The 14425-nt window shown below is 39.4% G+C and overlaps 2 protein-coding genes across 7 annotated transcripts in view; both read left to right on the forward strand.

The window, feature by feature from the left end:
• svilb (supervillin b) overlaps positions 1 to 4367 on the forward strand; it is a 52672-nt gene extending 48305 nt beyond the window's left edge. For all 5 annotated transcript variants that reach the window (XM_084368037.1, XM_084368035.1, XM_084368036.1 and 2 more), the window contains 2 exons: positions 46 to 201; positions 3488 to 4367. In XM_084368037.1, the coding sequence (XP_084224163.1) occupies positions 46 to 201; positions 3488 to 3574 (243 nt within the window). In that variant the 3' untranslated portion in view covers positions 3575 to 4367. The remainder of the gene's footprint in view (positions 1 to 45; positions 202 to 3487) is intronic.
• A 1353-nt stretch (positions 4368 to 5720) lies between these two features.
• On the forward strand, positions 5721 to 9726 carry LOC311266383 (acyl-coenzyme A thioesterase 5-like). 2 transcript variants are annotated; one of them, XM_084368731.1, is made up of 5 exons: positions 5721 to 5781; positions 5902 to 6159; positions 8012 to 8217; positions 8607 to 8809; positions 8975 to 9726. In XM_084368731.1, the coding sequence occupies exons 2-5, from the start codon at positions 6131 to 6133 to the stop codon at positions 9581 to 9583; spliced, it is 1047 nt and encodes a 348-aa protein (XP_084224857.1). In that variant the 5' UTR covers positions 5721 to 5781; positions 5902 to 6130; the 3' UTR covers positions 9584 to 9726. The 2 variants fall into 2 exon arrangements, with proteins under 2 accessions (XP_084224857.1, XP_084224856.1); XM_084368730.1 differs by having other exon boundaries at positions 5723 to 5781; positions 8012 to 8502.
• Positions 9727 to 14425: the final 4699 nt, after the last annotated feature.

Raw genomic sequence — 14425 nt, forward strand, 5'->3', positions numbered from 1 at the left:
GTCAGTGTAAAGGACATCATGCAGTGTCCTGTGTTGTGGCTGCAGGAGGCGGAGGTGTGTAACCAGATCATCCTGGTGGAGGACGTGTTGGCCCGGCTCTGTCAGAACACCTTCCCTCTGGCTCAGCTGCAGGCCCGTCCACTCCCAGAGGGAGTCGACCCGCTCCGTCTGGAGATCTACCTGTCCGACCAGGACTTTGAGGTTATTAAACACACAAACGCTACAGCACAAAACCTGATTTCCCAATTTTAATTTACTGTGTATTGGTGTTTTATTTCATTGCACTCCTGAAATGTTGTTGTCATTATTATCCTCATATATTATATTGCCAAAGAAATTGTAATGTTTTATTACTCAAGACAAATTAGAGCACAGTGATCAGGGAGATGTGGACGAGTTTGTTGGTCAAGGGTTAATTATTTAAGCCAGTCACCCATCATTATTTTTAAAAGGAAGAATCCACTACAAGACATTTAACACGACTATTCAAAGGTGGATTTTTCCTCTGAGTCTCTGCTGGATTACTGCAACACCTCATTCATTTCATCCATCCTAACTCCATCTAACTCTCGCTTTACAGCCAAAGTTGTAGGTGGATTCAGGTAAGAAGAGCTTCTCATGTGACTCATCAGCATTTGGCGACTCTCTCCTTCTCCCGGGCATGTTAGCACTCTTTTTCTCTTTATGAAAACTCTCTGTCACTCTTGTGGTGCCGGTTGTGGAGGAAAGTATATGCGCTCGGCTGCACGATTACGTCTGAAGATATCAACCCGATTACTTACTGTAGTCCTGCATATCAGCTGCAGTCACAGAGGATTTAGCACTGCGGCTTCTTTACACAGGAGACAACAAATATAGAGTGACACATGAACCAAACGTACACCCCATTCCTGCTAGGAAGAAAAGAGTTGTTATTAGCAGGGCAGTGTTAGCTTTAGAGTCAAAATGACAAGTGTTTATATGATTGCGTGCATGTATACGATGCAGAAAGTCATACTTATTCACATAATGTCTCATAGACTCCTACTATTTTCATTTGTCACAAAATTATTAGCATCTGTTTTGATGATTTTTGTTTGTTTACACCCTCTCCAATGTGAGGATTTGCTGCTTATCTCTGTTTTACAACAAAACAGAGACTTTTTTAGAGTTACTAAACTGAGGATTTTTTTTTGTGTTTTCTGACATTTTATATTCAGTTAGGGCAGTCACGATATCAGATTTTATCCTACATGATTATTGAGGCCAAATGAATTCACGATTTTATCGCGATATCCAGCAAAATTTGAAAGACAAATACAAGCAATCAAATCTATCTTTAACTTTGTTTGCTGCGTGTTTTGTCTCTTTTTTTGGCAAATATATAATTCCCTCAAAATACAAGTCTAGGGGTGTGAAGAGAGAGTCTGTAACCATAATTGTAAAACAAAGTGTACAAATGGAACAATTACTATCAGCTACTCAGTTACTAATGAAGAAACAACCAGATAAACTCATAAACAAAAGACGCATAAGGCCAAAGAAGGGGGGATTATTTATTTTTTTTAGTTTTATTTTTTAATTTCTTTTTTTCTAGCAGGAATGGGCTTCCCTATAACCCTCAGCGATAACCTGGGATTCCACAGCTTTTAACACATTTCCTTCATACGAACAGCTAAGAGTGTAAATTAGGTGATTAAACACTCAAATTTACACTTCTGTGATAAACGAGACGTGTAATTGTGCAGCCCTTGTTCCTCTCCTCTCCTCTTTAAAAAGGTGTCTCTACTCAACACCTCTCTCTGCTGCTGCTGCTGCTGCTGCTGCTACTCTTCACACACACACATGCACACACACACCTTCCACCTGAGACTCTTTCCTCTCAGTTTTAATAAATGCACTTATGATTCACCATCAGCTACACTGCAGTCTGACTCACTGTCTGTCTGTGGAGCACAAAATGGTGGCATGAAAACACTGAAACAATTTAGCTGTCCTTGAAAGATAGAATCGGTTTGCTGAGGTTTTGGGCCACAGTAACAACCCACTGAGCACAAGACACATTGTTACAGTTTACATATTTGGGTGTAAATGACTACCAGGTACAAGAAGTTTGGGAAGTAAAGTGTCTGACAACATTACAGAAAGGATCCCTATTAAGATAGACCTTTTTGTTCAACCAGAAAAAGCAGCTATATTACACAATTACACATTTTATCATTGTACAAAAAATACTGAATTCAAACTCAACAGAAGCAAAATTAAAATCACCAGAATCGTCTCTGTTCAATCAGCTTTGGTCGAAATTAACCCCAAATTCATCGAGTTACAGTAGATGAAAAGGTAAAAATATCATGAGGAGGAGCACGTAGCATGTAGAGCAGGATTATTTTCACATCTAACCTGCATGGGTGGATTAAGATCTTATTTCAATCAAACTGTAAAATACAGTAAAACAATTATAAAAATGACTGTTTTTCTAAATTAACTCGGGTGGATTTGGCATGAGCGACGTAGCACCCGTCTCTGGTGAAATGAAGAACATTCAACTTTTTAACGAAAAGATCTGTCTTTTTATGATGTCAGACACTTAGAATAACAATTAGTTTGCCTGTCAGTACCAAAACAAACACCTTTGGTTTGGGTTTTTTGTTTAGTTGTTTCCCGTTTTTCTTTTGTAGTCATATCCTCATGTGTCATGTTTTGTCTTTCCACTTCATGTCTTTGTCTCTTTTCCACCCTTTTTCTGTTTACATCTGTGTTTCATTTGTTAATCATTGCCGTGTATTTAGCCTGTTTTCCCCTCACTCTTTGGCAGATAGTTTGTTTTCCTTCTTTTTACCCCACGTCAGTCCTGTGTTCCCAGTGCTTCATTGGTTTGTCATTTAATTTGCCTGCCTGCTCACTTTCTGTTTTTCAACCTGCCTGCCTTTGTTGTGTCTGCATTTGAGTCCTCACCTTTGTTTTCCAAACATTAGCGCTTTTTGTACCTATTAGTTACACTCAAAAACATGTAAACATAGGGCCCAGGTTAAAAAAATACCTGAATTTTCTTTTAACAGGTATAAAAACATGAACCAGATGAGTCCAAGATGTTCAACATATTGCTTCTTTTTTTTATTATTAAAACACTTATGACGCACTTTAATATGAAAATATTGACTCTGAAACTTCATTTTAGCGTTGACATCTGAGACAGAACCAGAACCTGTGATCATCACTCTCTTTACAGTGACTCATTCCTCAGACCTTCAACAGATAATATTTTTTGACTTTCCTGGTGTAGAAGAACTTATCAACAAGATAAAGTGTTCAGGCACGTTTTAAAGGCTGGTTAACATGAAAATTTGAAAAATGACAGCATCACTGAGGTCTTAAAATTGCATTACTGTGTCTTTTTGGTCTTTATCTTAAGATACAGGAGAAACATCAGCCAAGACCCTGTTGAATCCCCTGTGTCATCATCGTCCTGAATAATGAACTGTGTTTATCTCTTCTTTGTTTGCAGAAAGCTTTGGACATGAATAGAGAGGAATACGAAAGTTTACCAGGGTGGAAGCAAGTGAATTTAAAGAAGGCCAAAGGACTGTTTTAAGGAAGTTTTTAATCAAAGATGGTACGCGAAGCGGATAAAAAGTGGACGGTTGAGACGAAGACGGGAAATACAACACAAACCTTGTTTTTGTGGTAACATGCGAGGACACTGGGAGAGAAATTCAAAATGTCTGAATCTTAAGAAAACAAACATGAAGGATGAGACTGGAGATGCACTCGCCTTGCTTATAGTCATGTTTTACCTTTCAACTTTGTCATTACATAATTAAATTAAACTCAGTCGGTTAAGAGAAGGTGAAAACACCTCGCTTTGGTTCGTACTTGGTGTTTGCAAAGTCACCGCTCATGGACTTGAAGACAATGTGCACACTAGGACGCTTGGTGTCAGAGTGCCATGCTATGGTTGTGTATGTGTGTGTGCGATTGTATATAATGTTTGTATGTGTGTGTGTGTGTGTAATGTTTATATGTTTACATGTGTGTGTAGGTGCGTCTGTGACTTTGTATCTATGTAAAAACAAATCCTGTCACGTCAGATGTTGTGAGGAAACTTGTTTTTTTTTGTCTACAGTGTCTGGATGCTGTCAGGCCACGTAGGGAACTCATGTTGCTCGATCTCGTTTGAAACTGCTGAAGTGACTCTGACTCACTGAGAGCAGAGATGTACGAGTTGTAATTTAAAGGTTTGAGAAGCAGCCGCTTGATGAATCTGAATGTATAGTGCCTTGCTTTTTGTGTACAGTTTATATACAGAAATTCTAGTCTGCATTTTTAAAGACTTTCTTTGTGATATAAGACATAGTGAATTAAATCACAATAATGCTCAACTCAAACCACGTGTCATTCTTTGTCTCCTGCTTCATACATTTAAAGGGAATTCAGACCGTATATTAACATCTGTCCTAAATGATCAGACCACAAGCAGACAGCTCTGTGTCGGTCATTTCACATCTGGCATTAACATGCGTCTTAACAAGCATCTTACCTCCCCTCCATACACAAATAAACACGTACATCGCTTGGAAAAAACGGACAGACTGTATTTTTAGACAGCAAAGAAATATCATGTATAAAGTTTGCCGGATTTACAAGACCACAAAAATTGTCAAGAATTTGTTGCAGACAGCATTTCACAAAGTTTATAAAGCTTCTCCAAACTCAACAACACACAAAATTGAGTGATTTTTAAACGGAGTCTGGGGATTTTCTACTGGGACGACTGCTTACCAGAGGAGGGAAGTAACAAAGTACCAGGAATGGAACTAAAAAAAAAATACAAAAATAAAGTACATGTACTTAAGTACAATTTTGATGTACTTGAACTTTACTTGAGTATTTCCATTTTCTGCTACTTTATACTTAGTCCACTATATTTATTTGATAACTTAGTAGTTAGTAGTTACTTAGCAGAATGCATTCTGCATCAGAGCCAAAGTATAGCATTTTTTTATTTTGATCAGCAAAAAAACTAAACAAAAAAGCGCCACTAATTTCTGATAATCAGAAAAATGCTGAATATTGAATCAAATAATCGGCCTGGTCAGTAATTAATTGACCCCCTATAATACAGTGTATACTGGTTACCATTCGATTACAAAAAAAGTAGTCTGAATACTTTTGGATTACTTTAAATTAAAGTTAGTTTTTGTTGCTACTGTCAATCAAGGGCCACATGTTCAAGTAGTTGCTCTTGTAATAATGCCAGAGGAGCACTTAGTGAATATGTTCATCTTCAGGTTTCAATGTAAATACAAAGGAATAAAAATGATCATCATTAAAACACTAATATTAATTAAATCAACATTAACAAAACTGGCAATCTGAGAGGAGTAATTTACTTTGTATTCATATTCATGAAAAAAAAAAAAAAGATTTTAAAATTGCCATATTTTTAAGATGTAATTGAAAATACACTCCTTGACAAATGTAATCCATTACTAACCAGCCCTGCCCACTTGCCTAAAAGAGTAAATCCTGTGAATTTCTTTCTTTCTCATCTGTGGCTCAGAAATACAATATGATTTAATCATTTGATAAGAACTGAACTTTGCTCAGCTTCACTTCACTGCATCACTTTCATTCAATGCACTGGCTTCATCTTCCAGCCCTGAAGGCTGCAGCTTTAAAACAAGTCACTGTCCTGCTGACTGTCACAGGATGGAGGATCTTCAGACCAGATGTCCTGCTGTCAAACTGATGCTGCTGCCATGTGCCAGGTGTTTGTTTGACGAGCCTGTTCAGGTGAAGGTAGTTGGGCTTACAACTGAAGACTGTGTAAAAAAAAGAAGAAAAAAAGATAAATGTGTGTGATCTAACCATGGAGCTGTTAATTATACCGGATGTGTGTTTGTGTGACTTCCTGTCCAGACTGAAGGCTGCTGAACTGTCTGACTTAACGGCAGCTCCTTGGCTCGGCTCCCTGCTGCCGGTACCTGGTGTCGTCTACTCTCCAGTGGTCTACCTCTTTACTGCTGCAACACTCACTCCTTCTTAGCTGTATAAAAAAGTCATTTTTTTGTGTTGTTGGACTTGATAAACAGCCTTTTGCCGTGAAGTTGAGCGACGTTTCAACCGTGTCGTGTCTGCGTCTCGAGCGATGCAGGTGACCAGTTCCTGTGATCTCAGGCAAGTAGTTTGATTTGAGTCCAGATTTAGAAAAACATGTTAGTCTTGTGACTAATAACCTGAAACTGCCGAATTACAGGTGTTCCCGAGAGCCGTGTCTGTAACGGTTTGGCTCTGAGCTTTTATTTTGTTCAGCGCTTCAACATCAAACTTTACTAAGAAATTCAACTTTCTTAGCTAGCTTAGCTCTGGTAGCTTTGTCTTTAAAGACGCAGTACACAAATCCATACAAGTTGTATGTATGTATTTATTTATTTATTTATATATAACGGTGGCTACTTTGCATGTCGTCAATATTATATAGATGTTTTGTTCAATGCAGAACTGTAGGAAACGAGAGTTACGACCTTTGATCAGGCTGTCAACACCTCCCAACAGACCCAATTAAATCCGTGATGTCCACCTGTTAAATGGTTTAGTTTAATATTAACTACATGTATATTCATTATAGTTTAAAAAATTACTTATTTTTCTGGGGAGTGAAGGAGAGAAAGCGTTAGGCTGTTAGTTTTTCTGTGTTTTATTTTGAAAGGGAAGGGTATGGAAGACCATTTCCGCCAGCTAAAGACAATAAAAAGATTAAAGGTTGCCCTTGATTAGAAAACAAAACAAAATCCCATGGTGAATCATAATTATGAGATTAATATAATAGTCGAAATTGTGAGAAAAGGGAATAATTATGAGACTAAAGTCATAATTATTGGATAGAAAGTTAAAGTTATGAGAAAAAGCAGTCGTCATTTGTTACAGCGTATATAGTATTCAGCTCAAGTATGTTTCCCAAGTCAACTTTATGTAGTAAGTACACTAATGTCGATGTACTTCTTCTACTTGATCGATGTTGAATCGATGTTTAATGCAAAAATCAGACATGGTTACATTAAGAGCTACAAGAACAGATACAATAAACACCAGGTTACTTGAATGATAACAAAATGACATTATATTTTATGAATTAAAGACATAACTTGTGTTTAAATTCTTAAAATCTCATAATCAGTAATCTATATTTACTTAGATATATTTAATAAAGCATTTGTAATGAGTAACAGGATACTGTTTTGATGTATTTGTGCTCATCTCTGATTGTCGGTTAATACATTTTTAATCGGTTAAATGCTTAACAACGATTAATTGATTAGTGATTGTCATTAACATCCCTACTTGCAAGTGTATTACTTCGATAGAGAGGTTAAATCACACCTCTTCTGGCTCACCTCACCACTGCACTCTTCGAGGTTGGGAACAACTAGTTTAATCTTCAACAGAGAACTTCGTAAGCGTATTACATTTCTATTTGCAACCTGGTGAGAATAGTCAAACTGTAACTATTCAGCTATTTACCTGTAGCCAAAAGTCAGCATTCACTGTATAATTTTTAAACTTGGCTGACTTATTACTACTTGGTTTGGTTACCTACACCCAGGTGTAAATGGCCACACTGGCTAATTTACCCCTGGTGCAAATAGCATCTGTCAAAAATATGTAGTGAAGTAAAAACTCTAATATTACCTTCTTCATTGAAGCAGGGTGGAAAACTGTATATACGGGGCTGCAGTGGGGTACAAGTTCAGTGCGAAGAATAAACAGAAAGGAGACGGTACAAGAGAGTATAGAGCCAAGGCAGCCATGCATGTGAGGCACCACGCACAGCTAATTTCTCCTTCAGATTTAAGGTTAAAGCTTGATACCTTAAAGCTTTACAGAGAAATGACCAAAGATGTCATCTGTGGCCTTGAAGCATTAATGGCATTAATTCGCCCTACATAGATTGGGGAATAACGTTCAGAAAAAGACACACCAAGTCTACCCTATAATGACGTCTAATCTGATGTGCTTTACCTTCTTACAGAGCAAAGCAGAAAGGATCTTCATTTTCAGAAGAGATGTCCTCCCAAGTCAGACTGAGGGTGCTGCCGAGTGCCAGGTGCTTGTTTGATGAGCCTGTTCAGGTGAAGGTGGCCGGGCTGAGGTCGAGACAGGTGGTCACCATGAGAGCCACCTCGAAAGACGAGAAGGGAGTGGTGTTCAGCTCCTCGGCTACATACAGGGCTGATGGTAATGGGGAGATTAATTTGGACCGAGACCCCTCACTCGGCGGGAGCTATGTTGGGGTTGAAGCCATGGGTCTGCTGTGGTCCATGAGGGCAGACAAATTGCACACAAAGTTTAAAAAGCTGAATTCACTAAATCCCCACGTGGTGAAGTTCTCTGTGCACGAGGAAGAGGGAGAGGGCACGATGCTGGGGGAGTCAGCCAACGAGAGGTGTCTTATTGGCGATGGAGTCAGTCGGCTCACTGTGAAAGAGGGAAATATTCGAGGAGCTCTGTTTACTCCCCCAGGTTGGCCATTGTCGCTGTCATGCTTTAAATGATTCTATTATAAATGAATTTTGATGCCATAAAAATGTGTGTCATTTTGTGTTCTCTTGTGTCGCCTGGTCCAGGTGAAGGTCCATTCCCTGCTGTGTTGGATCTATGGACTTTTGGTGGAGGTTTGTCAGAGAAAAGGGCCTCTCTGCTGGCCAGTCGAGGATTTGTGGTTCTGACTATAGCGCTGTACGGCCATGATGACATGCCGAAGAACATCAAAGTGGTCCATCTGGATTATTTTGAGGAAGCAATAGAGTTTTTAAAAAAACAAGATAAGGTGAGTTCTTTGAAGGGTGCAGTTATTGTTCACACCATCACTGGTGGCTCTTAAGGCAGAAATATATTGATTGTTCTGTGCACAGTTCCATTCATGTTTCCCTGCAAAATCAGCCAATAATTGTAGTTTTATTTTGCTGCTTTTAATTCACATGTTCTTCAACAGGTGGGCAGCGCAGGAGTTGGTGTAATATCCCTTTCTAAGAGTGGAGATCTTGCTCTGTCAGTGGCCTCTTACCTGCCAGGTGTTGAGGCCACAGTGTGGATCAATGGCTGCTGCTCCAATACAGCTTTCCCTCTCTACTATAAGGAAAGCCAAATCCACTCTGCATTAATGTATGACAGCAGCAAGTCGATTCTCACTGAGTCAGGATCCCTTCTTATTAAGAATATTGTTGACAATCCTCTTGAAGAGGAGAACAAGGGCAGCCTGATCCCCATCGAACGAGCCAAGGGACATTTCCTCTTCGTGGCTTCAGAGGACGACCTCAACTGGGACAGTAAGGGTTACATGGACCTGATGGTGGAGAGACTGAAGCGTAATGGAAAGGACAACTATGAGAGCGTGTCTTACCCTGGAGCAGGACATTACCTGGAGCCACCTCATGGGCCCTACTGCCCCTCCTGTGTTCATGGGCTTGTGGGTAAACCAGTCCTGTGGGGGGGTGAGCCCAGATCCCACGCAGCAGCTGAAGTGCACGCGTGGACGAAGATCCAGGAGTTTTTCAAAACACACCTGAGATGTGATGCCACACAGACTAAAGCGAAGTATTAGATACAAATAACATGTTAGAGAAAACATATGAACGCATAAATCATGACATCTCAACTGCCAGTTAATCGTAAATAATAGTTTATGAATGTTTTTAGTGTTTGATTGATGATTTCATATTTAATGTATTAAAAGATTAAAACCGATCACAACCGGATGCACAGCTATTACTGTACACTGAGAGAACATTATGAAGTCTTGATGTTGCGCTAGCAGGAATTATTACGTATTTTATTTTTATCCTTTTTATCAAGTTTGAGAATAGAGAGAAATTTTACAACCACAAACAGGAAATAATAAAAGCCTCAATTTAAATTAAATGGCAGTGAATCACCTAAACTGAAAATTGAAAAGAACCACACTGATGAAGATCTTGTGACCTTGCATATACTGTCTGCTTCTTATCCTGTGTTCCTGTTTCTTAATGAGGTACAAGGTCATTTTAAGGTCATACAACACAGGCTTGCTTAACTAAATGAAAGTTCATAAACTCCTTCAATGCACAGAACATATCTCCAGTTATTTATAAACAAATACATGTAAACACGAAGAGCATCTCTTGCATTTCTGTTGGGTTGAATGTAAACAGAAGCAAGAAGATGGTGATGATAATGTGGTCGGCATCTTCACACTAAAAGCACCAAGCATCAATGTTATAAACACTGTCCGCCTCTGCTCGTCTTGCTGTGGCAGTCCGGTCGTCGCGTGCAATCATTTTAATGAATGATTAAAGACAGTTGGGTGGCATTCATTCAGTTGTGTGTTGGTCAGATAACAAAAGAACAGAACATCCTGTCCCGGCAGCTGTAGTAAAGTATTTAACAGGATACAATAACACAAACAAGGGACAAGTGAACACAAAGTTCAACTCTGTCATTCAGTATCACATTAACAACTGCTTTACTGCAGCTAAATAACATTTTCTGACAGTAAACCAGAGGGAGCAAACATTTTGAGTCACAATACCCAACACAGTCACACATTTTCCATCAAAGGGAACAGGTGTGCGAGCCTTTATGTGAGGCAGGGAGACACAGAGGAGAGAAAAAGGCTTGTCTTTTTCTGTCTAGGAGAAATAAGTGTTTTTATGGAGACTGGGGGGTTTTCGACATCCCCAAAGTCAAAGACTTAACTTGCTGCAACATGGCAGACTCTGACTCTGTGTCTCACCTTGACCAAGTGGTCACAGCATCATGATGAGAGAGAAATAGGAAAATTAATCTAAACAAAGGTAAATGAGCAACATAAAGAGACGTTCACTTTTATCTCATCTGTGGTTTTGCAGACATGTATTTAGCTAACATTTATACTGCCGATAGTAACAGTAAACATTCTAGCCCTTGTGCTGTAGTAGCTAACGTTAGCCTCGTTGTGGCACCACGCTTATCTCATTTTTGTTTATGTCTGCTTTGCCATCAAGTGCTTTGCTACCTCTGGTATGATATCCTCATCTCTAGTGTGTGATGTGCCATTTTTGTTAAAAATACTGTAGTGTGTGCATGTTCAGCTGAAAATCAGTGGAGTTTCTCCTTATGTGTGTGACAAAACTGGTTCTTGGGGAATGCTAAGGACATACATACAGACAGATTTCTTGCTTTATAGTTAGATTATACACACAAAAACACATAAAACACAATTATGAATAATATATTCCTTATCTGCCAACTGAACCCCCTAAAGCCGACACACAGGCCATTGATTTTGACCCAGAAATACGGCTGGTTTTAAAAGAGTGTTTTGTTTCTACAACCAGCTCTGATTACTACTACAACTTACTGCTTGTCTTCATTTCAGGTATTCAAAGAACACTTACTGGAAAACTGTGAAGCTTTTATTGGTTTATAAATGTTTCAACCTTCCTCTCAGACTCATCATACCACACTGAGCAGTAAGTCACCTCCAAACAACCATGGCAAAACACAATAAAAGAGAGCTAAAAGGAAATGAGAGGCCGGGAACAAAACATGACTTATTGGAGACTCTTGAGAGATAACGCGTTATTGTCCCGAGCAGGCTCGCTACAGCGCAGGTTCATCAAGATAGCAGAGCCAGCCTTGATCTGCCTCCTCGATTTATTAAGCAGCATTGTTGAAAAGCTCTCTCTCTGCCTATCTTCTGTTCTTTTTGTTTATGTATCTGACTGCTCCCTTTCTGTCATTTCAGTTTTACAGAGCTCTCATCAGCCTCTGGCTTTTGAAAGGCAGGCAGTGATTTGTTCCACGACTGTACCCGCAGTTAGAGATGTACAAGCATCAGAAACTTGAGGTTGTGTTTGAGCAGTGCTTGTGTTTTTCTACTACACGTATCCAATGTTGGACACACAGGCACATGATTGTTAATATATGATTGATAATATGTCCTTTCACACATTTTTAACATGATTTTTCTCACACAGGATACATGGTTTTCATTAACCCCCTGATTAAAATATCCTTTGATTACACAGATTTTTATTTCGAAACACTGCTCCAAATGTTCTCCTCCACCTCTGCACTTCTCGTCCTGATAGTCCCTGTTTGGAGCCACGTTTATAGTGTTTTTGAGCCGTTCATTTTACCTCTGCTTACCATCTTGAGATCACAGTTAACTAATCTTGGATGACACATGCATGAATGTAAGTAGCAGGCTGAATCTAAAATATTACAGTGAAGTCACTTATTTTAAATCAGTGATTCCTCCAAGTACCACTAGAGGGAGCTTGCATACCACACAGTTTGAGAATAGTGTCTGTATATAATACTGTAAATGTATCTATGCTTGTTTAGCCGTTTCTGTTATTTGCCTGTGTCTGAGTTGGTCTCTTTCCTGTGGGGTCGTCCATTGCACTGTGTTTAAGTACACTGAGAACAATTCTTGCACCTATCGCCATATTGATCAATAAACTTTCTTCCCCATTTCCTGAAAATATGAGCGCCTCATCCCAGTAACAAAGATAAATCTGCTGCCTACTACACCTAAACCACCCATGTGACACTGACAGCTCATGTGATTTGAATGTTGTTGCCCGGTGCTGAATATGTCTGATGTTTGTTTCCCCTTCCACGCCCACATTTGAACTTTTGAACTTCCTGCGTCATGAGTTCCCTATCCGACTTCCTTCATCTCCTCAATCTGGAGTTTTGCCAGAAACAAAAGAGAAAGGGAGGTTTTCGGAAAATTTAAACAGATCCGGTTTCCCTGGTGTGCTCTTCTAGCTGCTCCTAACATAATCCACCTGTATCATAAATCTCACTGCTCTAACAGTCACAGCAGCAGCAGCATAAACAGACAGAGAGAAACAACACCCTCGCATTATAACCACACTGTTGTTTTGCAGTTTTTATTACTTTAATTTGAGCTAACAGGAGTCTGTCATTGCTTCTTCTGATTGAGAACAGATGCCGGTCCGCCTCCGACAGGTTATCCATCATGACGACGTGTTCTAGGATTATGGCTGCAGGCACCTTGTGTACGAAAGCTATAACTGCTGTATTTTTAATGAGTTGCAGAGAAGAGGGAGCAGGAAGCATTGCTGAAAGAGAAACACAATCAAAGAGCAAGCAAGCATCCTGACACTGCAACAGGGTTTTTAATTGTGGCATTTTTTCCCTTTATTTGGTTTCACATCATAGCAACGGTAACACAATCATCTTTATTTATATACTTTTACAGAGTGAACCTTTTTTTTCAGCTTTCGCAATGAAGAAATGAAAAAACACATAGAACATGGATGTTTTGCATTTTAGATCGATGAATACAAATAAAAAGATTTAAAGAATAAACATTCAAACAAAATAAGACGTTTTGGGGAGATCTTTCTTCCAAATTTCCTCAAATCAAATTTCCTAAAGCCTCATTGAAAAGGTTTCTTGCCATTATAAATATTTCATAAATGATATCATACCAGTTGTCTAAGGATGCGGCATCTGACTGAAGCCGTATCAGTCAGTCTCACGGATGATGATACTGATTTGAGCTTCACACAACAACAGTGAGAAGTAAAGCGGGGTTGGTTTGAGCCGCACTGGTTAAAATTACCAGGCTATGGCGTCACCTCCGTGTATCATTGTGCTGTATTCATGTTGTTCACAATGTGTAATTAGCTCAACAGGCTAATGACAAGGACAGATGGAGGCAGAGTCTCTGTTCCCATCTGGTGCAGATTAATGTACTGTATTTATTTGAGTGATTGTATAAGATAAAGAGACAGTGTTGTGAATGTTTCCATTCATCCTGTATCGCTTAATAGCTGTGAATCAGCACAACCGGTCAGGGTCTCGGTTAGCATCAAAGTACAGGACAGGGTGACATAAAAAGTCTTCACAGTGCTTTAAACTCAGACAGCTCCAACTCTTGAAAGCCACAGCTCTTGTATCTCAAAGTTAAGAAGAATCGTGCGCACTTTGCTCAATAATGCATCACACGTCGGCCTCCTTTTCTTCAGAGTTTCAAGCTGCTTTAAAGAGAAAGCTTTGGTTTCCAGCTTCTGCTATCTTGATTACTGGCTGCAGGGTGATCCCGTTTGACAGAACTTATTTCCGTCTCGCTGGGTGTCATCATTAGGTTTGATACTAAACTTCCTGACCTGACCTTTTGAATCTTATTCATTGTGATTTATCCTCTGGTGTCATTCTCATCAGTGGATAGACTGAGACTGGTGCCCATATAATAATATTCCGACACTGTTGGTGCCTTTTTGCCATCTTGCTGGGAATCAAATGAGAAGATCCAGGTCAGTTTTATCACTGTGTGGTCAGTAAAGTGGCACGTCCTGGATGTTGTCAGCCTAGCTTAGCACAAACACTGTAAATGTACGCATTACAACAGCTCCACGATGGTCTCATTAACCTCGTTACTGAGATTACT

This window comes from Pagrus pagrus, assembly GCF_965226575.1.
Source record: "Pagrus pagrus genome assembly, chromosome: 12".
Classification (NCBI taxonomy): Eukaryota; Metazoa; Chordata; class Actinopteri; order Spariformes; family Sparidae; genus Pagrus; species Pagrus pagrus.